Source organism: Furipterus horrens, unplaced genomic scaffold (assembly GCF_987537825.1).
Source record: "Furipterus horrens unplaced genomic scaffold, mFurHor1.1.pri manual_scaffold_8, whole genome shotgun sequence".
Lineage (NCBI taxonomy): Eukaryota > Metazoa > Chordata > Mammalia > Chiroptera > Furipteridae > Furipterus > Furipterus horrens.
The window spans coordinates 86,468,591-86,494,026 of NW_028327178.1; the positions used below are offsets into that span (position 1 = coordinate 86,468,591).

Sequence of the window (25,436 nt, forward strand, 5' to 3'; positions counted from 1 at the left end):
TGCGTGTCTGTGTCTCATCTCCCTTTGGCTCACTCATAAAAATATTTATCAATGAATTCAGGGTCCACCTGGATAAGCCAGGACCATCTCCTCATCTCTAGATCCTTAACTTAAATACATTTGCAGAGACTCTTTTTTCCAAATAATGTAACAGTCATAGGTTCCAGAGATGAGCACATAGACATACATTTTGGGGGACCCCCATCCAACCCACTACACAAAGTTATAATCCTAACTAAACCACCGGAGAACAGATCTCTGGAGGGATTCAAAGAAGTCATTATAATACGAACATTTAGCCTCTGGTTTTGAAAATAGAAAATGGAAAAAAATCTGGTTGTGACCTTTACTCACATAATTTAGGTCACTCTCAAGGTGGCTAGCTGGTGAAACCATATGATTTCAGAGGATATTAGCTGAGGTAGTCATCACTGCTCCTCTGCTTTGGGTGTAGAGACCCAGGGCAGCCTTCTTCCCAGATCAGAAGCGTCCATGGCCATCTTCCATTAAGACCTGAGGCCCCAGACAACAAACCATGTCAAGAACTATAAGCACATGTTAGGCACGTTCTGACATTGGGGTTCTCTTATTCCCTCTTTGGGAGCAGGGGCATGTAGCCCTCAAATCTAGCTCCCTGTTGGTGTCACTCAAAAGCAGTCCTCCTACAAGAAAGATACCCACTTCTGCCCTAGACAGACCAAGTTCCCTCGAATGTGTAAAAGCCATCCCCAGTAAGCTCTTGCAAAAGGCTGATGCTCTAGGACAGAGATATATACTCTAGCCCTCTGGGACACTGAGAGGTACATAGTCCTTCATGCTTTCCTTCATTCATTCATTTCTTCATTTGTTGATTCATCCACCGACTCAACAAACATTCACTGAGCAACTTCAAGAGGTCAGCACTGCACTAGCCACTGAGCACAAAAAGACAAAATGCCATAGTCACTGAAAAGCCCAAGAAGGTCACTATCTCCAGATACCACAGGTAAACAATAAAATTACAAAATACTACTCTACAGAGGAATAAATCAAAGGCAAGGGGACCCAGATGAGGAAGTAAATGGGATTTCTGCAGACTAAGTGATGAACTCACAGAGGACAGAGAAAGGGAGAACTAGTAGGATCTCAAGTATAAGGCATGAAGAACACTAAGGTCAGGGAGGCCAGCCTCACCTCCTAATTTTTTTTTCCTGGGACACTTGGAATTTTTTTGCTTCCTCCATCTTTCCATTCCTCCAGGGAATCATTCAAAAGTAAATCCTCCTTCCTTCACTGTCTTCTCCAGAGATTGAATCTTGGCCCAGGAAATGGAAAATGGCTTTGGGCCATCTCATTTGTGAGCTGGAAGGCGGACATCCCAGCAGGAGTTGTCTCAGCCTCCCTAATGGGGATTGGAGTCATGCAACCCTGCCTGGCCTCTCAAGTTGATTACAGGCCACTTCCTCTGAGTTGACTGACTTATTTTAATTCCGTGTTAGGAAATCTCCCTCATTAGCATTTGCTGCTCCATTTGGGGGCAGAGAATTTGTCAGGTTAACAAAGTTTATCCCTAGAGCTTTCTTTTTTTTTTTTTAATAATTTATTTGTTTGTTTGTTTATTTATTTTTAGAGAGAGGGGAAAGGAGAGAGAGAGGGAGAGAAACATCACGGTGTGGTTGCCTCTCACTCGTGCCCCCAACTGGAGACCTGAGGTGCAACCTAGTCATGTGCCCTGACTGGGAATTGAACCAGCAACACTTGGCTCGCAGGCCAACGCTCAATCCACTGAGCCACAGCAGCCAGGGCTTATCCCTAGAGCTTTCTTATCTTTATTTTCATTACCACAGACTATCCCTATGGAACATCTTCCCCACTCATCCCAGTTCCCTATCCCACAATAATCAGATCTTGGGGCTGGAGGAGATAGCAACCTTGTATGTCACCTCTACTAGGAGTTAAAGGAATTTGTGATGTAATGAAGAACACTGGTTCTTGGAGTTAAAAGACCACGATTTATAAGAGTGGAATTCTGGGCACAAATAAAGGAAGGTGAGAGATTCCCATCTGTACTGGTGAATTCTAGAGAGGGATTGCTTACTCTCCTTGAAGGTTAAAGCAATGCTAGCTCAGTCTCCACTGCCCGCCTGAATTCTCCTTTTGCATTCCCGGAGCTGAGTGAGTTGGAATTGTCATTGTTACCTGCTGGAAATACGCATGTTGAGCCTGATCTGAATGGTGTCCACTGGGCCTGGGTAGAGTGTTAGTTGGAAGTTCAGAGCAGCCTATTTATATGTTCTTCTCACAATCCACCCATCAGGCATTGCCTAACTAATGCCCAAGTCAAGTCGTCCTGGGACTTTTGCTCTCCTGTAGCATGCACAGGCTGCATGGCCATCAAATCTAATCCCTTTTTTTCCTGGGCACTTGGCTGAACCATGTTTCCCCCTTGCATCTAAGTGGGGGTATGGACGTGGACAGGGGGGTTGTGCTTGCCGCCTAAAATGTTTATGTAATTCTTCACACTCCCCCTTTGTTCTTTGGGCCTTTGAATGTAGGCAATCTAAAGGGAGGATTCCAGGGCCCTGGAGAATTCCTAGACTCTAAGAAACAGTAAAGCCACACATTAGAAGGAGTTTAGATCCCTGAGTTGTCCTTGTCCCATGGAACTCTGTCCATGAGAGCAGCCCAACCAGGTACATTCACATTGGATGTTGAGTAAATGAAAAATGAAGTTTCATTGATCTAAACCACGGAAATTGGAAAGGGGGGATTGGGGGGTGGAGAGGATAAAATAGCGTTTAACTTACCATTAAACTAATCTCTGTCCCACTCTGAGAGTTTTCCACCCTAGTGGATCTTCCAAATTTGTTCAATGTCCTGCTTCCCAGCTTATTTCCTCTCTTGAAGAAAAAATGAAAAAAAAGAAACAAAAGAATATCTCTTAGGAGCAGAAGCAAAGAGTTGCAAAGCAAACAGTCACCCCAAGTGTCCCGAGCAGTGGGCTGCTTGCCAGGCTCTGAGCAAGAATATCATTCCATTGGCGCCCATCCTCAGCCTCTACCATCTCTACTATGGTGAGAAATATAATCAATAACTTCTCACTCTGTTAAGTTTAGGCAAAAATTAGCATAAATAATCAAAGCATAAATTGGCCTCAAGTCCCCTGCAGCCTCTCAGACATAGGGATGGGGCTGGGAGGACTGACTGTGAAGAATCTCCTTCCTGCAGAAGCAACATCCTTCCCTGAGAGGTGGCCAGTCCTGAGCACCACTCTGCTGTCCTCATGGTGGGAGAAGGTAGCACTGAGCCCTCATCCCTTCATCCAGTGCCTCTGCTGACCACAATATGGATCTAGGGTAAATGACACAATTAGGGGGATCAGGAAGGCTTAGGTTGTAGGTCAGGCTGTAGCCAGGGGTAGAGTCAGACCACAGTAAGCTTAAAGACCAGACTAGTGCTACATATCCCTTTGCTAGAATAGTATGGAAGTGCATGTTCTTCGTAAGGACTGACTCCAGAAAGTGGCAACTTTAGCCATGTTTTCCAGTGACATGCATGATTTTGTAGCCTTTCAGGCTCCACTGCTATTAGAGGGGAGGCAGGTACTGGAAGAGATTGGATTGAATATTTCATTGACGATAACCTCCAGGACCCAGATATCGAATGCAGAGAAAACTTTCGTCCGTAGCAGTGGCAAAGCTTTCCTCCTAACTCTTCTTGGTGGCACTCCCTGCCATTTAAATGTGAGCCTGGGGATGGCAGGGACTTTGCTTTATTCAGCCTCATATCCCCAATGCCAGGAGCAGTTCCTGGCCTAAGCTGGTGCTTAGTTAACTTGTGTTAAATGAATAATACAGGTTGCCCAGGCTGAGTAGTGTGGAAGGGAAATGGGGGTTGACTGGCTCATCCTCACAGGCAAGAAATCTGTCCGGAATGCCTCCAGCATTTCTTTCCATGCAGCACTCCTATTCTGACAGTGACAGCCACCTGCACCGGCTTCACCAGAGAGGGAAACAGCCAGATCCCCTCAAACCCTTCCCGACCTCTTGTAGCGTCCTTCAAGCCTCCTCTTTAGGGTTCAGGTTTATCAGCCTAGGAAGCCCCTCAGTTGTAGGATGAACCTTTCCTTTTTCTTTATTCTCATTCTAAAGGGGTCTCAGGAGGGAGAGGAGCTAAACCCAGGTATTTACTTTTTCATCTTAAATAGAAGCCATGCCACTGGATCACAAAGAACCCAAGGGCCAGCAGGGTCTCCAGGGCTCATCTTGCTTTTATTTCATCTCTGGTAAATTATCAAAGACCCAAGTAAAGATAAAAGATGTAACAGGGAAACTTGGGGAGGACCTTGGAAGAGCTTTTGCTGAACTATGATTCTGACAACTTCGGCTTCCTGGGCTGGAGGAGAGGGTATGGGGGCCAGGTGGTTACCCATCTCTCAACATTTTGTGCTTTTTCTCCAAAGCACTTTCACATCTAGGACTGGCAGGCATCCTGCCTGTGTTATGCAAAGCTGTGAGTTCTCCACCTCCTTCCAGATGCCTCTCCAAACAGGTTCTGATCTCCCCGGCATGGCACAAGCCTTCCTCGTCCTGCGTGTATATAATCATGCTCTCCTCCCTGCAGTTCCTCCTTCCCCTGCCACCTACAGTGTCCAGCACGGTGCCCACATGACATCGGCCTGGCTGGTATTTTCTTTTGGTATCTCCCTACCCAGTCCTGCCCATTCAGCAAGAGGCTCCTCAAACCCTCCCCCGCACCTGGGTCCCCGGTTCACACCAGCTCTACACCCTTCTGTCCTCTGTCCTCCCTGTTCAAATCTTGCCCTTCCAAGCCCCATTCAGCTAACAAACACAGACCTTGCTGTGGAAGCTTAACCTATATTAACTCATTTAACCTTGACGCCATTCAGCAGACACTACTCTTACCCTTATTTTACAGATGAGGGACTGAGGCACAAAGAAGTCAAACAGCTAACATTGGGTGGAGCCTAGATTCGGAGCCAGACTGTCTGCACCCCTCCTCCCTTAATCATCCCGCCAAGTGCTCTTTCCCATACTCCAGCACTTAAACCCTCCTTCCCCAGAAGGAGGCCACTTATTTAGTGTGGCAAGGAAGTTTTATTCCAACATCTGATAGGGAGTCAAGCAACAGTGCAGAAGTTAGTAATATGCCAACCGATGTATCGCGATCAGGGTCCAAGGTCTGTCACCATACAGTCTGTTGTTTCTTCTCTCATCCTAAACCAGGACAGGCATTTGACCTCTTCCGGGGCTTTTTCCTCGCCGTCTCACTGGACATAGGTTATTAAGACCCTCCCCTGTCCGGTGGCCTGGGAGAAGGAAGGCGTGCGACAGATCCATCCAGGCAGTCCCAGGAGGCGACTCGCAACGCCATTGCGCGGTCCAGTCCGCAGTCTGCGGATCCCGGGCGCTTGCTGCTCTCTGGCGGCCAGAGCCGGGAACCCAGGGACCCGGGAATCGCGCCCTCTACGCTTCGCGTACCCAAGGGCACCAGCAAGTGACCAAGAGGCTAGGAAAGGGCGGGAGGAAGGGGGACGCAGCTGAGGGGAAAGAGAGCGGGGGCCGGGAAGAGGCGCAGGAGGGATCGCGGAGCGGACCACAGGAGAGAGGGCGGGCATGGGCGCCCGCGGCGAGGCTGGGGTAGCTGCCGTGGTGCTGGGGTGAGAGGCAGCACCGCACACCCTCCGGACCCCTTAAAGACCGCTTGCCAGGAGCGCAAAGCCCCTGTCCCTGGTGAGTGTGGTGTCCCCTCCCCCCGCGCAGGCCGCCCCCTCTCCTGCCCGGCGCTGCCCCTCCTCCGTCCCGCCCCCAGCGCCCAGTTGCGAGCGCCGCAGTGGCCGCCGCCTGCACCGCCCGGGCAGGGAGCCGCCGCTTCACCCGCTCGCCTAGGCACATTCAGAAAGCCAAGCGCGCCGGCGGCCCGGCTCTTCCATCCGACTCCACACTGGCCTCCGGGAACCCCGGCCGCCGCCCCGGCCGCTCCACTGCGCTCCGCTCGCAACCAGCCGCGCTCCGCGTCAAGGCAACTTGGGCAGGACTCCGACGGTACCGGCGCACGGGGCTGGACCAGAGCCCTGCGGCTATGCCCGGTGCCCCCCTCCCTGACAGTCACTTGTCCTGCGCCCGGGCCCGGCCCCCGACGGCCGCGCGTTGAAATGACTTTCCGCGATCTGCTGAGCGTCAGTTTCGAGGGACCCCGCCCGGACAGCAGCGCCGCGGGTTCCAGCTCTGGCGGCGGCGGAGGCGGTGCAGGAGGCCCGGCAGCCTCTGAGGGCCCGGCGGTGGGCGGCGTGCCGGGGGCTGCGGGCAGCGGCGGCGTGGTGGGCGCGGGTAGTGGCGAGGACAACCGGAGCTCCGCCGGGGAGCCGGGGACCGCGGGCGCGGGCGGCGAGGTGAACGGCACGGCGGCCGTCGGGGGTCTGGTGGTGAGCGCGCAGGGCGTGGGCGTGGGTGTCTTCCTGGCTGCCTTCATCCTCTTGGCTGTAGCGGGCAACCTGCTTGTCATCCTTTCGGTGGCCTGCAACCGCCACCTGCAGACGGTCACTAACTATTTCATTGTGAACCTGGCCGTGGCCGACCTGCTGTTGAGCACCACAGTGCTGCCCTTCTCGGCCACAATGGAGGTTCTGGGCTTCTGGGCCTTCGGCCGGGCCTTCTGCGACGTGTGGGCCGCCGTGGACGTGCTGTGCTGCACCGCCTCCATCCTCAGCCTCTGCACCATCTCGGTGGACCGGTACGTGGGCGTCCGCCACTCACTCAAGTACCCCTCCATTATGACCGAGCGCAAGGCAGCCGCCATCCTGGTGATGCTCTGGGCTGTAGCCCTCGTGGTGTCCGTGGGGCCGCTGCTGGGCTGGAAAGAGCCGGTGCCCCCTGATGAGCGCCTTTGCAGCATCACCGAGGAGGTGGGCTACGCCGTCTTCTCCTCCGTGTGCTCCTTCTACCTGCCCATGGCCGTCATCATAGTCATGTACTGCCGCGTGTACGTGGTAGCGCGCAGCACCACGCGCAGCCTCGAGGCAGGCGTCAAGAGGGAGCGGGGCAAGGCCTCCGAGGTGGTGCTGCGCATCCACTGTCGCGGCGCCAACTCAGGTACAGATGGGGCGCACCGGGGGATGCGCAGTGCCAAGGGCAACACATTTCGAAGCTCTCTGTCAGTGCGCCTGCTCAAGTTCTCCCGCGAGAAGAAGGCAGCCAAGACCCTGGCCATCGTCGTGGGAGTCTTCGTGCTCTGCTGGTTCCCGTTCTTCTTTGTCCTGCCACTTGGTGAGTGACGCCTCTCCCACCAGCCCCTTCCCTTCCTCCCTGAGACTGTGGCTGTGCCTTCTTGGCACCCACGCTTGGGTGGCCCTCCCGGGTGGAGAGTGACTCTCCACCTGAACATGGAAGGTGGTCTTAGCAACCTCCCTGGTCTTCTAGACAGATGCATGGCTCCGCTTTGTGGGGGACAAGCAAGAGGCTCTTCATGCTTACAGGATTTGTTTTACAGGCTTCTGACTAATCTGTCCTTCCCCCTCTTCATTGCCATTACAATCCTGGGCTTGTTTTACACTCTGGACCCCGCTAAATGTAATGGGGTAATGGAAATCTGTGCAGGCATCTACCCATAGTATGTGGTCAGCCATGTATGTGCTCATCTACATATCAACATACACACACACACCCAGATATCCATCAACTCCCAGAGGTGGGCGCACAGAGAAGGTGGACCTACATTCACTCATGGGCAGCACGCCCTGGCCAGCCAACATGTACATCAGCAGGCACCAGAAGCCACCTGCTTTCTCCCAGCACTCATCCAGTCTGGAAACTGGCCCCACTCGGAGACCCTTCCCAGCTGGTATTTGTGAATACCCTGGGTCTCTAATTTCTGCAATCTCTTCTTGGAATTGGGGGAGGGACTGTGTGGGGGTAAGAAAGAAAGGGAAAGAGGCAAATTATCAAATGGAAGGTTAATGTCGTTCTATTGTCATTTCTTAAATTTACTGAGTCCTTCAGCTCTTCCAGAAAATTCTCCTATGTCCTCCACAAAGGTCCCTGCAGTCCTGGGAGGTGGGCAGCTGTTCTCAGGAGCTTCCTCCCACACCCGAGGGCCTTCCAGAAGCCTCGGGGCTGGGTCAGCACAGGGAAGAGAACAGCATTTCTGAGGACGAATTTGCCCTGAGTCATTTCACCCATGGCTGCAACCTCAGCAGGCCCAAGCCAGGGCCTCCCCTGCCTTCCCTTGTCCTGCTCCTTCCACACTGCAGCTCAGTCGGGAAGGGGACAATGGCCTCCCTCCTGCTCCCCTGCAGGCCTTCTCCAGAGTGACCTTTATACATTATAAATTAGAGTGTCACTACCTATAAAAACCCCTCAACGCTTTCCCCACTGCCCTGGGGAAAAAAAAATCTAAACTCTCCACCATGGCCTATGAAAGGGTGACCTTCAAATTTATTATTATCCAAGCCAAAATGAGACACTAGGAATATTTATGCTTGAACCAAAGGCATGAACCAGGACAGTGGGGACAAACCCAGACATGTGGTCCCCCTCCTTGTCCACATCCCTCATGCTCTTGCATTTGCTTCCCCCTCTGTCTGGCCTGCCCTTCCCAGCCCCTCCTGGCTAACTCCTCATCTTTTAGGTCTTGACATAAATGTCCCCTCTTCAGTAATCACATCTGTGTGTTGCTTGGTTTGGTGTACGACTTTCCCCACTGGCCCAGAACCTCTTCAAGAACAGGGCTGTGCTGGCTTTGTCATCACCAAATCCATAGCACCCAGCACAGTGCCTGGCATATGAAGAACAATAGAACATAGCAGCAAGGTCCACAGGCTCTGGCACCAGATAGCCTGGGTTCAAATCCTAGCTCTACTTCTTACTAGCTGTGTAACTTCTGGCAAACACCAGAACTCCTCTCTGCCTCTGTTTCCTCATCTATAAAATAGGGATGGTGATGATGATTATAAAGATGACCTACAGGGATATTATGAGATTTCAGTGAGATATCATGTGTGACTATAACTGTGTCACATGGTGAGTGCCATGTGAGCTGTTGCTTTTGTAGTAAGTGCTCAGTACAAGATAATAAATAAATCACCAACTTGAAAATCACCCAGCCAGAGGCTGTCGTAGGGGTAGAGAGAGGGATGGAGGGGTAGTGGAAGGCAAATAGGCAGGCAGGAGAAAGATGGTGTGGCCCCCTTTGGAAATTCGCCACCACTCAGTATTTAGAAACTCCCCAAGCCCAATACCCAGGCTCCTTTCCCTGCCAACAAACTACTGCTCTGGCTTTGCCCAGCTGTGCCCTGTCATCCCAGTTGCCCTCCCCCTCCCCCTGCCCTTTGGTTCACACCAGCCCCCAGTAGGAAATAAACAACCTGTGTGTAGAAGGCCACCTCCCTTTATGGTCTTATAACTTCTTTTAAATTTTTTTAGTTCTAGAATAATGCATAGATAAGAAGAAACTAATACAGCAAGTGCCCATGTACCTGCAACCAGCCATATTGAACAAATGTTCACACTTTACCATATTTGCCTTAGACCACCTTTTCTCTCTCTTTTCAAAGAAACACAGTGTTTGGAGCCACAACTAAGTTCTTTTCTCCTGTCCTTCTTTGCTCCCTCTCTCCCCAAAGATAAGTCTGGTATTTATCTCTCCCACACATGTTTATGCTCTTCTCACAAATACCTGCATCCATAATAATAATGTGGAGTATTGTTTTGTGTGCCCTTAGGATGTATGTAAATCACACCACATCGTGCATATCAATCTTCAATTTGCCTTTTCACCCAAAGTTGTGTCGTGAGGCTTATCCATATCCATGCTGGCTCATTTTAGCAACAGTATGGTGTCATTTGAGAGTGTTCCGTGGTGTACTGATGCAGTCTCCTGCTGAGTGTTCCGTGTTTCTAATTTCTCACTGTTACAATCAACGCTGCAAAAGGCTACTCTTTTCAGAGGTCTAGATCATGTGTCCCCTCTTCCAGGAAGTCATTCCTAAATTTTCATGGCCTTTGCCCCTGGCTGGTACACACTACTCTTTCTCTGCTGCTCCTGACATCTGGCGTGGGGACCCCAGAGGTATGGGGGCCCTGTCCTTGTCTCCTCCTTGCCACTGGTCTGTGCTCTGCCCAGCCTCACAGGGACACCTCACTGAGTCCCAGAGCAGAACCCATTGGCTGCTGGTGGAGCTGAATTGAATGGATGCTGGCTGTAGCAAACAACAGGACAGGGGCCAAGCAGGGACACGGAATATTCCAATCACCACGATGTGGCTCCGAGGGCAGGGCAGATCAACACAGAGGCAGGGGAGAGCGGCCTGCGGGCTGCGCAGCAGGGCAGGAGGCTGGGACGCTCTGACACTCCCCAGCACTGGACCCAGGTCTGGGAGGAGGAAGGCACTATTGAAGGAATGAGGAGCATTCTGAGCAGCAACTTTTTTTGGTGGGGGTAGGGGCTGGGGAATGTGGCATCCAAGGTGGCATCTTGGTAGGAGGTGACAGTATGTGGTGGTGGTGGAGGCCATTAGGAACTTAGATAAGGGGGCCAAGGATCAGAGCAGTTGCAGAAGCAGGCGTGTGGGGTACGGCTTCCCAAAAAGAGGATGGGGGCAAAGAAGATGGAGGGTCTGGGGACAGGGCCTGGAGAGCTCCCACTTTGAAGAAATCAGGAGGAGGCAGAGAAGCAGGAAGCCAAGAGTGACACCTTGCAGCTCCCAGGCACTGGCCTTACACCAGGTGTGAAGAGCAGCAGAGATAAAGGGGTTGAGAAAGAGCAGTGGTTGACAGCAAGGGCCATAGGCCATGGAAACAAAGAAACCCAGTAGGGCCACAACCCAGGGTTGTCAAACAGACCCAGGTTGCTCCTTACCCACACCTCCAGTCACCAAGCCAAGGAGAAGCTGCAGGCACAGTGCAGTAGCAACATGGCCAGTGAGTGGTCCCAACAGCCCAGAATGCACTGAGGGCCTTAAGACAGGAACCTGTGGTCCCAGAGGGACCTTGGCACAGGAAATGGTTGACTGCCATCTATAAGCCTGAAATGCTGTGGGTCAGGCCAGAGCAACAGCAGGGAGAATGCAAATGGGGTGTCCCGAACCATGGGGACTCTGGGAGCCCAGGTCAATGGCCAGGAGAGACTGGGACACAGATACCAAGCACCTAAAACCCTGAGGGGCCTGAAGAGAGGCCAAGGGTTATCCCCCACACCTCCAGCTGCCCCCTTTCCCTGTAAAAAGCAACTGCAGGACATGTGGCAGGCAGGCAGAGGGTCAGCTCAATGAACTTGAAACATCACATGTCCAGCCCTGCGATTTCGGGCAGCAAGCCCAGGGAGGGCAGCACCTGCCTTTCCAGGGCACCTGTGGAACTGCATAAGGACACAAGAACGCCACTCACCCCCATGAAAGGGCACCCACCTGCCTAGTAGTCCATGCTGATGCCCAGCTGTGCTGTCTGCTCTGTGCAGAATGACGACACATCCCAGGTTGATAGTCCTGGTTATGCATGTTGACCCACATGACCACTAGTAGAGTCCCCTTTCACTCTCAAAGATGGTCCAGTCTGGACAACAGAGTATATGGTCACCAGTCCTAGGAGAAGGGGCTCTTGGCAGCCCTGCCCATGACAGATACGTACCTCCTTCCCTCACCCCAGCAAGCTGGAGCAGGACGGGGTGCCCAAGAAAATTGCAGGACATTATGTAAAGGTCCCTTTTTATAAGGATCCTTTAGCCCAATGTCCAGAAGAGCCCAAACTTACAGAGTGCTTATGGGGAGGAGTGGCAGTTAGGGCGTGCTGCCTGCAGACTTCCATGGACGAGCCCCCAAAAGCGGGGTATGGCAGGGGTGGGGCGGGCAAGAAATACACCTGATGAAAGCCTCTGCCCCTACACTTAGTGCAAGGGTTCCCTCACCCCCAGCCTTCTGGTGTAGAAATGCCAGTCACCCTCCCTGCAGGCAAGAGGGGGACAGAGGGACTGCAGGAGCACAGCCCCAGGCAGGCAAGTACCCATCTGCAGAGAGCTCCCTTCCTCTCCCAGGCACCTCCAGAGGCCCTTTCTCTCCTGAAGGTCTCAGGGCAGCAGCACCTCACTGAGTCTGACTTTGGCCTGCCTGGCATGTACCCCGCCATCCAGAGACACCAGGTGCTTCATGTTCTCAGTAATGTCAACTCTATTCTGTCCCTTGTCCCAAAAGCTTGAAGAAGAGTCTGGCATTACGTCTATCTGTGCCTTTGTGGCATCTGGCACAGAGTAGGTGCTCCATTAATGTGCATAGAGGGAGGAAGTGACAGGACCCATGGCCTCTTCCCATCCTGCAATGACAAGGATCTAGATGACAAAGCACAGCCCTCTTTACTTCTTATTATTTTATTTTATTGCGGTAAAAACGTAACATGAGATCTCTCTTACCAAATTTTTAAGTGTCCAACAACAATATTGTTAACTAGGCACAATGATCTCTAGAACTTATTCATTTTGTTTAAGTGAAACTTTATGCTTGTTGATTAGCAATTCCCCTCTTCCGCCTCCCCCAGCCCCTCTTAGATTCTATGAATTTGACTGCAGGCATACCTCGTTTTATTGCGCTTCACCTTTGTGCTTCACAGATGTTATGTTTTTAACAAATTGAAGGCACGACCCTCCACCAGCAAGATCACACCCCGCTTCATTGTAGTGTTCTGGAACCAAACCTGCAATGTCTCTGAGGTATGCCTGTATTTTAGATACCTCATATAAGTAGAATCGAGCAGTCCTTCTGTAACTGGCTTATTTCTTTTAGGGTAACAGCCCTCCATGTAAAGTCAACCATTCTTATTAGTGATGCATGGGGGATGGCCCCCCATTTATGTAACCTAAAAAAATTGTTTTAAATAGAGTAGCTAACATTTACTGAGTTGATTACTATGAACAAGAAGTGATCTAGGGTTAGGGATTTTCCCCATTTTTTAAATCATGGATTGTTTCAAACACATACTAAGTAGACAGAGGAGTATGATGATGCCCAAGAACCTGTGACCCAGCTATAACAGCGATCAATCCAAGGCCTGTCTTGGTTCATCTCATTCCCAACCCACTTTACCACCACCGTGGATTATTTTGAAGAAAATCTGGACATCATATCAGTTCATCTGTAAATTCTTCAATATGTATTTCAGAAAATAAGAAGTTTTTTAAATAACCATAATCCATTCTAATACAAAAATAATTGTTTAATATCATCAAATATTTACCTAGTGTTCAAATGTTGCCTATTGCCTCAAATTTTTAGTTTGTTTAATCAAGATCCAAAAAAGGTACACACATAGCATGTGATTGATTTGCATATTAGGTCTCTTTAATTGATAAGATTCTCCTTAGCCCACAGTCTGGGGGTTTGCATCTCCACAGTGCCATTTAATGTGTCCCTCTGTTCCCCGTACCTCCTGTAAACTGGTTTGATCAGATTCAGGTTCAGTGTTTTGGGCAACATTTCTTTCTTTTTTTTTTTTTTTTTTTTGTAATATTAAGATTGGTCGAGGGTTTAGGTGCCATCAATGCCTGATCCATCCAGTATAAAGTGTCCCATTAGCCTTTTGCCTACTGGTTTTAGCAGCTGTTAACCATGATTCTCATTATATCAGTGGGACTTAGAGGGTAATATCTGAATTCTGTCATCCCTTGTACATTTGTTTACTAAAATTCTAAAAAGAATGTATGACTAACTGTTTGGTTACTTGAAATAGAGTCTGTATAGGAAAAGCTGACTGACCTCAACCTTGACCAAATCTTCAACTCCCTGTCCTTACCTCTGGCTAGTTAGGCCTCCTTTCCCAGCTACTGCCATGATCCATCACTTCATCTTCTCTTGCCATCTTAAACTCCCTCACCTCTGCCCACTTCTGTGAGCCCTGAACCTAGAATCTGACCATTCTTTCATGTGGAACACAATAGAATGCTAGTAAATATTTAACAGTTGGCTCTGGAGTGGGGGCTAATTTGTAGCACCTGCCTATTTCCATGGTGTAAATATTCCCACTGTGATCAATTTCAAGCTACCAAAGAGAAATCAGCTGGCTGGCAAAGTTCCTAAAAATTTAACAATCAGTTCTTGTCAGCCAGTGCCAACCGGTGTCTAGCTGAGCACCTGCTAAAGAAAAATCACACTTTCCATAGGCAGACATCCTTCTCAGGGCAGCCTCAGGGTGTCCCCAGAAATTCTACGTGTTCCCTTTTGGCTCTGAATCTCTCAACCCCTTTCTGTCCTAAGGGATCTCTGTTACTGCTCAGCCGTCCCTGTTTTCTGCCTCTCCTCTGCCCACACACACAGCATGTATATGCGTCCTGAGCTTCCTGTAAAAGTGATTCACCCTCAACTCTGTGGCTCCTTCACCCTCAACCCCCTCCCCATCTTCTCACTATAACCTTTCCTTCCTTTTAACATACTTGCAAGAATATCCTGTGCTACTTATTTCTTTTTAAAATGTTTTGATATTAGTCTTTATTAATTTATTGATTTTTAGAGAGAGAGAAAAAAAAAAAGTCAATTGTTTTTTGTTGTCCCACTTTTTTACACATTGGTTGATTCTTGTATGTGCCCTGACCGGGAATCAAACCTGCAATCTTGGCATATCAGGATGATGCTCTAACTAACTGAGCTACCTAGACAGGGCCTATTTGTATATTAATCTTAATCCTAAATGTCAGAGCTGGGACTGGACCCCAAGCCTTCTGGCTCCAAAGTCCTTGTTACTTCCTGCCAGGGTCAGCGGTCAGGCTGGGGCCAGGGTTCAGGTCAATTGTCAGCTGTATTTTAAGCTTTAAATTTCACTGAATCCCTCAACCCCTGCCCTCATCCCCAGGCTCAGTTTCATGCTCCCTTATGCCCCAGAGCCTGTCCACAACACAGTCCTGAGCATTGCCGTAGGACAAAGTCACTTCCTGTGTGACCTGATCCTCTCACAGACCCCAGAAGACCCCCAGAGCCCTTGACACCATCCCTAAAGGGAAAAGTCTGAGTGCCCGAGCCCTGCCTCATCCTGCTTCATGAGCTATATGCCCCCCAAAATGTCTGTTGCAAATGCTGGAGGATTTGTCTGCCCTCGCTTTGCGGGTGGTGACCCAGCTCAACAGGGTTCCTGGGCCCCTGAGAGCTGGGATTGGGGCCTCATTGGCCATGCCTGGCAGCTGAGTGCTGGGACTCCCAGTGTGACCACTGCCTGGGGACCTTCTTTCCTCTGACATAAGCACTGATCTGCTCAGAGCCATGAGCCATTTGGCAGTGCAGCCCCAGAGCTCAGAGGCTCATGCTCTGATCAGGGCCCAGTTCAACTGAGCACAGGAAGCCATTTTGCAGGGAGTTCAGGCCTGTGTTCTCAGAGCTTGGGGTATGGCCATTCCAAAGCCACAGATCAGGAAGTAATGAGTTAAAAAGTGACAACAAAGTGTAGGAAGAAGGGGGAGAAAGAGGGAAGGTGGGAAGGGAGAGAGGGGAGGAAAAAGAGTTACAGGGAAATGGGCAGGGCCCAGAGTAGGACTCAGGACAGGTCTGTGACTCATCTTCCTACCTTGGGCTCCATCAGTCAGCTCTGTGGCTCTAGGAACTGCCTCTCGGCCCCCACTAGTGACGGAGGTAGTAGAAAGGGGGAAGGCTGGTGCAGCCTGGTATTTCATAGTTGGCTGCAAGTTTTGAGTAAGGCTGGCTGTGAATTCTGAATTTCTGCCAAAAAGGAATGAGCTCCCTCCTGGTGAGGCCAAAACAGTGCTATTAATCACACAGTCTGCCCCTTGGCATCTGAGCCATCACTCCTCAATGAGGCTTGGCCACATCGGTCACCATGAGCCTTAACTGGCATCTCAGTCTCACCTCCCGGGCCTGGCCATCCCTGTTTCCTAGGAGAGGGGACTAGACTGCAAATGCTTGGCCCCTACAACCTCATAGACTGCTGCCTCAGTTTCCCCAACAATATATAGGCAAAAGTGGCCCAGCCAACATGCCAGAGAGTGGGGTCACCTGCTGAGACCCCACTTCTGGAGAGGCTCTACCACTTCTGACCAGCAATGTCTGCCCACCTGCACATTAGGTTAGACTCCTGACAAAGGCCCCCCAATACAGGAAGTAGGGGAAGGCAGGTGGTAGCAAGCTTGTTGGAGACTCGGAAGAGAGAATAAGGTCAAGGAGCAGAGTGAAGCAACCATCTCCTTCCTGCATCCTCTCCTTGTTGGCTGCTAAATGCAACCACTGCTCTGCTCCAACATGCCTGTTGAGTGGGGAGCAGTGGATACAGATGTACACACTCGTGTTCTGCCTTTCCCAGCAGTGGAAGGAAGAATTGGTACAGTGAGGAAGGCATAATCCCACCATTGAAGGTTGGGAAACAAGAAAAATGGCTTAAAGACATGTTCTTGAGTGTCTTGGGTCTCGTTCCTAGATGCAGAGCCTGAGACTGAGGTTCTTAAGCAAGTGATGGGCTGAGGGCAGCTCTCAGGAGGCACCTGCGAGGAAGGGAGGGAAGCGGTCTAGGGCAGGAAAGAGCTAACGCAGGATATGGTCTCGAAGTCTCGCCTCAGCCTGGTCCCACTGGAGCCATGTGCAACATCAGCAGCACAGAATTGTGCCACGTGGAGGCAAGGGAGCTGGCTTTTTCTATCTCACATCAGTCTGTCCCTGGCAGCGAGCTGACCCTTGGTGGGGCGGTGTCATCCCCCAGGTGAAGCGGCTCCCATTGGTCAAGGGCAGTTCTCCAGAAAAGGGGCTACTGTGAGCCTTAGCAGCCAACACTCACAGCAGCTGGGAGCTGGGGGCACCTGGGCAAGACACCACCCACATCTACTTCTAACCTTAGAGGTGACTTTTGAGCAAAGACTTGAGGAAGGGAAAGGAGATGGCCAAGCAGCTTGGTGCTCCTCTTAGGAGGTGGGGGTCTCTTTGATGCTCTGTCCTGAGCAGCAGCTCCTACAAACAGGCAACAGCCCTGTGAGTGTTCTGGATGGATATGTGTGTGCAGTAGCCAAACCTGAGGTGGCAGGCCCCACGGGGCATCCTTGAGACCATACAGAAGGCCAACAAATACCACCTAGCCTGCTGGAGGCAGAAGTAAGATGTGCTCAAGGAATACTTAGTCCAGAAACTACTACTACCACCTCCCCAGATGCCCAGGGGAGTGGGGTTAATGACAGAAACACTCCTGGAGAAGGTAGTTCTAGGCCCAAGTCTCAAGCTGGCTCGACACCCGCTGTGGAGAGAGGAGGGCCATTCTGGCCTGGCCAGCATGCGAAAGCCCAGAGCTGGGGCTGGGGCAGCTGCCAGAGGAACAAAGCACGTGTGTGTGGCTCCTGACCACCAGGATCCCTGGAAGACCAGGGGAAGTTCTATTTCTATCTGTACGTGATGCTACAGGAAGGCCAAGGGCTTTAGGGCTAGACTGACTCAAGTGCAAAGCAGGACCCTGCCCCTAGCCCTCTGGAGAAAACTAAATCTTCTGCACAGCAGATGGCAGTGCCATGAAAACGGAATGAGAAGTGCATACAGGGCCAGCATGGAGCCTAGCAGGCACCAAACAGTCAGAAAGCATTAGCCCCCATTTCCTTCCTCCTCACTTCAGAGGCCACCTGCCCAAACACCACTTACTCATTCATTCAACAAATATTGTACAGCCCCTGCTCTGGGCCAGGCACTTGTGTCAGAGGCTGGGATGAAAAGAACAATCCCATCCCTGCCTTCAAGAAAGCTAAAGTCTAGTAGAATTGATAGAACAATCACATATTTTATTAAAGTAGAGGCATTCGTGAAAGGGTACCTAACGTAACCCAGGCGTGGTTAAGGAGGATGCATGACCCGAGGCTGGAGGGGTGGGTGGGAGGAAGCAGTAGGGACCAAGCAGAAAGGAAAAACGGGACGGCCCTGTGAGAAAACCTGCTTGTGGCTTCATGTGGCGGAACTTGGATGGAGTTAAGATGAAGAGAGCACTGGGTCCTAAAACGCCTTGGATGCAATACAAGAAAGTTTGGGTTTATTGCTCAGAGCCACTGGAAGCCGCTCAGTTTTCAAGGGGAAAAGAGAAAAAAAATTATTTATTGATTTATTTATTTTTTTTAGGAAAAGTCCCCAGTGGCAGTGTGCAAAGTGGAGAGGACAGGGGACCACTGGGGGCTATCATAGCCTTGCAAACAAAATGAGATGCCAGACTCAGCAGAAGCTTCAGGAATGATGTGAAGGGAGGGACCCTACCGGAGACAAAGTTGAATGCACTGGACATGGTGACCAGTCAGACATGTAGGGTAGAGAAGAGGGACTCATTCAGTAAACTCAGCAAGTATTGAGCACCTACTGTGTGCTCAGTGCGCTCATGAGGTCTTCCAGGTGATGGGAGGGCAGCACCAAGAAAACAGACACAAGTCCCTGCCTGTGGACTGTGGGGAGAGACGGTGGCCACAGTAAAGAATGACTCAGATAGTTCAGGAGAAAGCGATGAGTGCCATGAAAACAGTGGAGCCAGTTGAGGGGAATGCGGAGCACAGGTGGCAGGGGAGGACATTGTAATTTTACATGAGAAGTCAGAGAGACCTTACTGCCTTTATAAGACTCTTCTTATAAGGGCACTCTTACATCTAGCAGTGGGGACATGAGGAAGAAGCAACAAAGGAAATTGACAGTCAAAAATCCGAGAGAGTGGTGCCATGGAAGCCAGTGAGGTGACAGGTGTCCAGATTGTACAAGAGAAGTGTCTTCATGTGGGGGGCGGGGGGCCGTGGGTCAGGACTGTGGGGCAAAGCAGTGGAGTGGAAAGCAAGTAGGAAAGAGGAGAGAGCAGATGTGAATGGAAAGGGTGGAAATACTGAGGGCACAGCTGTGACAGAGGCAAGCGCACAGGTGACTGACGGCTGGAAAGTGCCACAACACCAGTAGGGCATGGGCCTTTGGGGGGTGGGCTCCTTTCTTACCAAGGAGGAAGAGAGGGGAGGAAGGTTTGAGTGAGCCCCCAACTTTTTTGCCTTCTGTTTTCCCCGTGAAACAGGAAGTGAGGTCAAGTGCTCTGGAGAAAGTGATGGGGCAGCCGAAAGGCTTGTAGAGGAGTGAAGGATCAAAGGAGCTGTGCAGCAATAAGGGAAAGTTGGGACTGATGGCAACTGGGACCAGGGTGCTGACAGGGGATGGTACACAATGGGGAGAGTCTGAGATCAATAGGAGTTGGCAATGATGGCATGCAGGGTGCAATAGAAAGAGAGGGGTCAGAATGTATGGAGCATCCATGATATGCCAAGCATGCTGTGATGAGCCTACCATTTAAGGTTAAGATAGACAGGAAACTGAGTGTTACCTGCAGTGTTCTTGGCACTTAGAAGTGAATAGATACGCTAGGGCAGAGCGGAGAGGGGAGGAGGGAGTATAGCTAGTTCTGCTCACTTGGGAGCAGGTGGTGTGAGGAAGGCTTCCAGGAGAAAGTGCCACAGAGCTAGCACTACCAGGTGAAGGAAAGGGGAAGGGCAACCAGAATGATTATGTGCAAAATCCTAAAGGCATGACTGAGGAGCCCGCTGTGGCCAGAAAGCAGCGAGAAGTCAATGTGGCCACTTATCTGATGCACATAAAGACAAAAGTCAGACTGCAGAGAGAAGCAGGAACCACAAGAGAAAGGAGAGCAGGGGGTGATGCTGGGCTCCTGGATGGAGACGTGGGAAGGTGAGGGAGGACATCCCATGAGAGCCTCTGGTGCCAATGACTGCTGCCAAGATTAGTTAGCACAGCTGGGCTTTGTGCTCACAAGAAAGTCTGTGAACAAAGTGGGAGTGGGAGAGGGAGCCAGCTCAGGGCAGAAAAGGGGGCTACCAGGCATCAGAGAGAGAGGCCTTGTCTCAGAGCCCCCAGCTTCCTGTTGAGGCTTTCTTGTATCTGAGCTACAGCTGCTGGCAAAGCTGTGTGCTGGGCAGCTGGAGAGGAATGAGGAGGCAAGACAGGTGGGGCAGCTGGTCAACCCAAGCAGCCATAACTCAGAGTAGCTGGGGGAAGAGAAAGTTGAGAATAGCTGATAAGGAGCTTGTCCAGTGATGCCCCCACAGTAGGGCGGCATTGCAGGGACAATGCCCGTGAGCCAAGTGCCCATCCTCAGGGGTCTCAGGACAGTTCCTCATATGTGACATGCAAAGGGAAGGGAAGTGCCTGCCCACAGCCCTCTCTGGCCCAGAGATCCTTGCAAGAGGCTGTACGCCGATGAGAGAGTGGGGGAGGGGGCAGGGAGAATGAGGCAGAGTGCAAGGAGGCACAGGGAGAAGACTACATGTAGCACTCTGAGCACAGGTAGGTGTGAGACTCAGAACTGCCATCTATGAAGGGAACAGATGTCTCTTGGGAACTAATGCTTGTGGAAGCTGGAGCCCAAGGTACAGATATCTGTATTTCCCAGGAAAGATGTCTATGCACAGTGGGCAGAGAGTGAATAAAGCTGTGGCAGATGCTGTTGGTGCCTCACGCATCTCCCCTAGACCTTCAGTGCCCTAGTGGGCTAACTTCCACCCAAGCACCTGCTTTTGTCTCTTCCCAGGGGCCTTCTCTGCCCATCAAAATCCTCCTTGCCCACCCACAAAGCAGGCAGGAGGTGTGGAAAATTAACCAATGACTTATGGGAGTGGGTGTATAGATACCCCACCTTCCTCACCCCACTGTGGGGGAGGGGTGAGTAACTCTAAGGTTCCCATTGTCCACTGTCTCCCAGGAATTCCATAGCACACCTTTTATAGGCTTTCTTCTCTGCCCTATCTTTGTTTCCCCACTCCACTACTGGTGTTTCATTTACCTCTCAGATTAACAATTTGCCTTTGAATCCTATCTTAGAGTCTGCTTCTGGGGGAGCCCAAAGTAAGTCAGAACATCAGCAGGACACAGTAGGAAAATCGGGGGGCTGAAAGGTTGTTTGAATCCCAGCTCCATTTGTGTAAGGAATTTCCAGCTGGCAACAGGCTTCCACACAGGTTGGTTGAGAATAAATTAGAATATTAATGGTTACAAGGCCAAGGCCATATTATCCACCAGTCCAAATCAAAAACACACTGATATCAATGCCCTTTGGCCGGCTTCAGGCTTGTCCCTGAAAGCATAGTCCACTGATTTATCATCCTGGGCTAAATATAAAAAATTGTGGCCTGAGTCAGAAAGTTATTTTCAGTACTCTGTCTTACTTTTCAGCCATTGAGGGATGCTGTTCAGAAGCTGCTTTCTTGGAGGCTGGGCCAACCCTGGTAGACCCCGCATTCCAGGGACAACTACCCATCTCCTCTCCCGAGGAACATTGTCTCCTCAACACACCCTGACTAATGTCCCAGCCTCCCCTGAACCTACCGTGTTTAGGCTTCTGTTTCTGGACACTCTCCAGAGTGGGGAAACGGGGCCCTTCAGGTCTGAAATGTCCTCTCTCAAAGGCCACAGAAATAAGGACAAGGGGAGTGAATAACTGCATTATTTATTAAGAACTTAAGTTCTAGACCCTGGAATTTATGAATCTTCACAAAATCGCTGCCAGAGAAATATTACTGTCTATTTCATAGAAAAGGAGAGTGAGACTTAGCTGGGCAAATAACTTGCTCAGGGCTCCATGACCAAGGTCTGAAAGGCCTGCACCACACAGGCTGCGGGACCTTTCTCTTCCTCCAACGTGTCTCTTAGCACCTGGAATTCTCTATATGGCGAGAGGTGGGTGATATGCAAGGGCCCCAGGTTCAAGAGGGGGACATGGTGCCTCTGCCCCCTCAGTAGGGGACCCTGCTCTTGTGTTCTTTGGAGGGAAGGGAAAGAGAGAGCAGGGTCCATGATTTGTCAAGGACACCTTCCCCTGGCCTGCTTAGCCTCTGGGACACCAACAGCTTCTGCCGGAATGGGACACTCCTGCCACCTATACTCTACCACTGCTGCTGCTGCTGCTGCTGCTGAGAATGAACAAGGCTGAGAGGAGTGGCCTTCGCTTCCTGGATCATGCCTTTGCATTTTCTCGGGTACTTTTTGCAGACATGACTCCTTCGGGTCTACGGTGGAGATGCCAGGGGAGAGGTTTATGGGAAGGTCTTCCTAGAACAACTCAGACCCCGGTGCCCTCCTCCCCGCCCATCCTGCCTGGCACCAGTCCCTCAAAGCCATCCCAGACCACTCCCACTGGGACAGCCCCACTGTCCTGAATTCCGGCAGCCATGGGCAATTTTGTTTTTATTTTATTTTTTGGTTTTTCAATTCTGGGCATTTTTTAATTGAGGCTTAATTCTAGGCCCTATCTCACATCTGCTTAAAAATATCCATGGCTTCTAATTGCCCACAAAATCAAAGCTAAACTTCCCAGAATTTAAGGCCCTTCTGTCCCAATGAAGTTTTCTGAGCATATCCTATGTGACACCCCAGCCCCCAGACTTGTTATCCTCTTGCCCATCTGTCCTTTCCTCTCCTACACCCTCTGCCTTACCTACCCTGACTGGCTCCTGCCCATTCTCTGAGACCCCTGAAAGGTCCCCAACCCACGTGCTGAGCACCACCACCACCCCATCTGCACACCCATGATATCTGACCCACATTACTCAGAAGGTAGCAGGGCGATGTTTGATGTGAGCTCAGCGCAGTACCTGGCACGGGGCAAGCCTTGCCCAACACCGATCAGGGGTGCTCACCCCCTTTGTGCTAGGGGCTATTTAAGAGCCCTTCTCAGACTCACGCTTTCAAATGCACTCAATAAAATACAAAGGACTGCAAGTAAAACCGAGTTTATGGAACCTCATCCAAATATTTTTAAATGAAATCTGTGATGTAGTAATAAATGTGCTTCTATGTGAAGGCATGAAATACGATCTAGAGGCTCATTCTAATGACTTGTGTCATCTCCAAATAGTGAGGAGCATAGCCAGTAACAACGGAATGTGATAGAAAAGTACCTGCAGGACCAGCTAATATTAGACTGAGCCTTAGGAAACTGCAATGTTGCATCAGTGTTGAACTACAAAAACTGCAATTTCATATAGTTTTGCCTAATTCTACTCGGTTTGTGGCCTGTCCTCATCACTGAGGGGAATGCTCAATTTCAGGGAGTTGTGAGTAAAACTAAAGATGACTCCTTTCCCCCATACAAATTCATAAACCCCCTCCAATTATATCAGGGACCCCTTAAGGTTAGATAGCTTGAGAGCCCCTATTGGATCACTCAGCCAGGGCCCCTGGAGGTCGGGGAGGGTCCCCTCATGGCGGCCGTGAGTTGCCCCGGCCTCCTTCCTCCCGGAGCATCTCTCTAACCCAACTGGGTGTCTGCTCCCTGCAGGTTCCCTGTTCCCGCAGCTGAAGCCTTCAGATGGTGTCTTTAAGGTAATCTTCTGGCTCGGCTACTTCAACAGCTGCGTAAACCCGCTCATCTACCCCTGCTCCAGCCGCGAATTCAAGCGCGCCTTCCTCCGCCTCCTGCGCTGCCAGTGCCGGCGTCGCCGGCGTCGACGCCCCCGCTGGCGTGTCTACGGTCACCACTGGCAAGCTTCGACCAGCGGACCGCACCCCGACTGCGCCCCCGACCCTGATGCCGCGCTCCCCGGGGCCCCCCTGGCCCTCACCGAGCTCTCAGCCTCAGGCTCCCCAGACGCGCCTGAGGTGCAGGCTCCCGCCGCCGGCTGCGGAAAGGCGCCCTGCGCTTTCCGCGAGTGGTGGCTGCCCGGGCCGTTCCGGAGGCCCACCACCCAGCTGCGTGCCAAGGTCTCCAGCCTGTCGCACAAGTTCCGCGCCGGGAGCGCACAACACACAGAGGCTGCGTGCGCCCTGCGCTCGGAGGTGGAGGCTGTATCCCTTGGCGTCCCCCACGGTGTCGCGGAGGACGCCACCTGTCAGGCCTATGAACTGGCAGACTGCAGCAACCTCCGGGAGACTGATATTTAAGGACCCCTCAGCTAGGCCAGGGTGGGAGTATGGTGGGGAGGCTGATAAGATGGGGTGAGGGCGAGGACGTGGGTACGGAGTCTGGCTTTGTCCAAGAGGCCCGTGCTGATCAGGGACTGGAAGTTGGGGGGGGGTGTGCCCTGGAAGGGTGGAAAGTTAGGGGCCCCCACGTGGACACAGTTGCCCGAGCTCCTTCTTTCAGAGGGAGGGGTTGCGGAGTCTGTGGAGCCATTTGCTCCCCATCTGTATGAGAAACACTGCCCCATCTATGCCCTGAACCCTGGGTAGACAACCCCAAGTATGGCCAGGCAGGTCTGCCCCTCCTCTTGGGGAGAAAGAGGTACGGAGACTCTGCATGGCTGCCTCGCTGCCTCCCTCGGGAAAAGTCATTGGGACCAGGGCTTCTCAGTGAACACCATTCCTCCTGACCACTGGAGGAATCTTGAGGACCTGTCACCATCCCCGACAGCTTTGGTGGCAGATTGGACGACCATTTTACAGGCCTGGTTGTTTTACACGTGGACCCACTCTCCGCCCCCGGAACTCCATGCTCACCGCATCACCTGGCCCTGCCCCTAATTACGTGCCCCAAGGGCCTTACTGTTTACACTCTGTACATAGCTCATTGTGCCTGTGCCCATCACCTCTTGGGGATCCGGAGCCATCAAATGGGGAGAACTTTATTTGTCATTTTGAGACATATTTATTGGTAAGAGTACTTCTATTTTGTCCAAACTGTGCAGACTGTCCCTCTTTGGCTTACACCCTATAAAGAACTACTTTTTTTTTCTTTTTTTCTCCTAAAACCCTTGAAGTACTAAAGGCCCGTGACAGGATAGATTGGGTGTTCATTCACCTTTCTAGTTTCAACTTGACCGTCTCTTTAACTGATGGCTGCTGTCCTTTGGGACTTGTAGCCTGACCAAAGGACTCTGGAGGGGGAGGTTTTTGACTTTCAAAATTCACGTGATTAGTCTTGGGAACCAAACAGTAATCATAAGCACGAACTTTCACTTTGTCAGTCTCTCCAGATGTACCTGTGACTCTCTGAGGGCCTCAGTGGGGAAGGCAGCCATCAGTTAAATCGGTGAACCATTACAAGGAGAAATATGCAAATCCAAGTAGACGGGTGTACATGGTGAGGGAGAGAACAACTACCTAGAAGCGGTGTTTGTTAAGTCTGAGTAAAATGTTCAGCACATCATATTCCCAAGAGACTGCAAGTAATTCAGTCTTCAGCTAGATAATATCAACCACATACACCCAACCAGCATGGGAGCGGTGAATTGGCCTGGCAGACCCTTGGAAAAAGAGCTGGTTAGACAATACCCTAGGGAGTCTGGAGTGGGGTGTTCTGAGAGTGGAAGATCCAGCTGCTAGGGCCAATATGGGCTGTATTTTAAGCCAAAAGTTTCCACCCTATATTGGGAAGGTAGTTTGTTTGAAAGGTCACCACAATTTCAGACCCTTCACTCCAATTTTACAAGGTAAAAAGGCAGCCAATATTGGGGCTCAGGAACTGGCATTTCACACTGTGGGACTACAGCAGGCTCTGGACTTTCAGGCCTGGCATCCCCCCGCCAAG

General features: G+C 51.1%; 1 protein-coding gene across 1 annotated transcript; it reads left to right on the top strand.

Moving 5' to 3' along the window:
• The first annotated feature begins 5,975 nt into the window (after positions 1–5,975).
• Positions 5,976–25,043, top strand: ADRA1D (adrenoceptor alpha 1D). Its single transcript, XM_090285228.1, has 2 exons — positions 5,976–7,265; positions 23,250–25,043. The coding sequence occupies exons 1-2, from the start codon at positions 6,155–6,157 to the stop codon at positions 23,849–23,851; spliced, it is 1,713 nt and encodes a 570-aa protein (XP_090141354.1). The 5' UTR covers positions 5,976–6,154; the 3' UTR covers positions 23,852–25,043.
• The last annotated feature ends 393 nt before the right edge of the window (positions 25,044–25,436 follow it).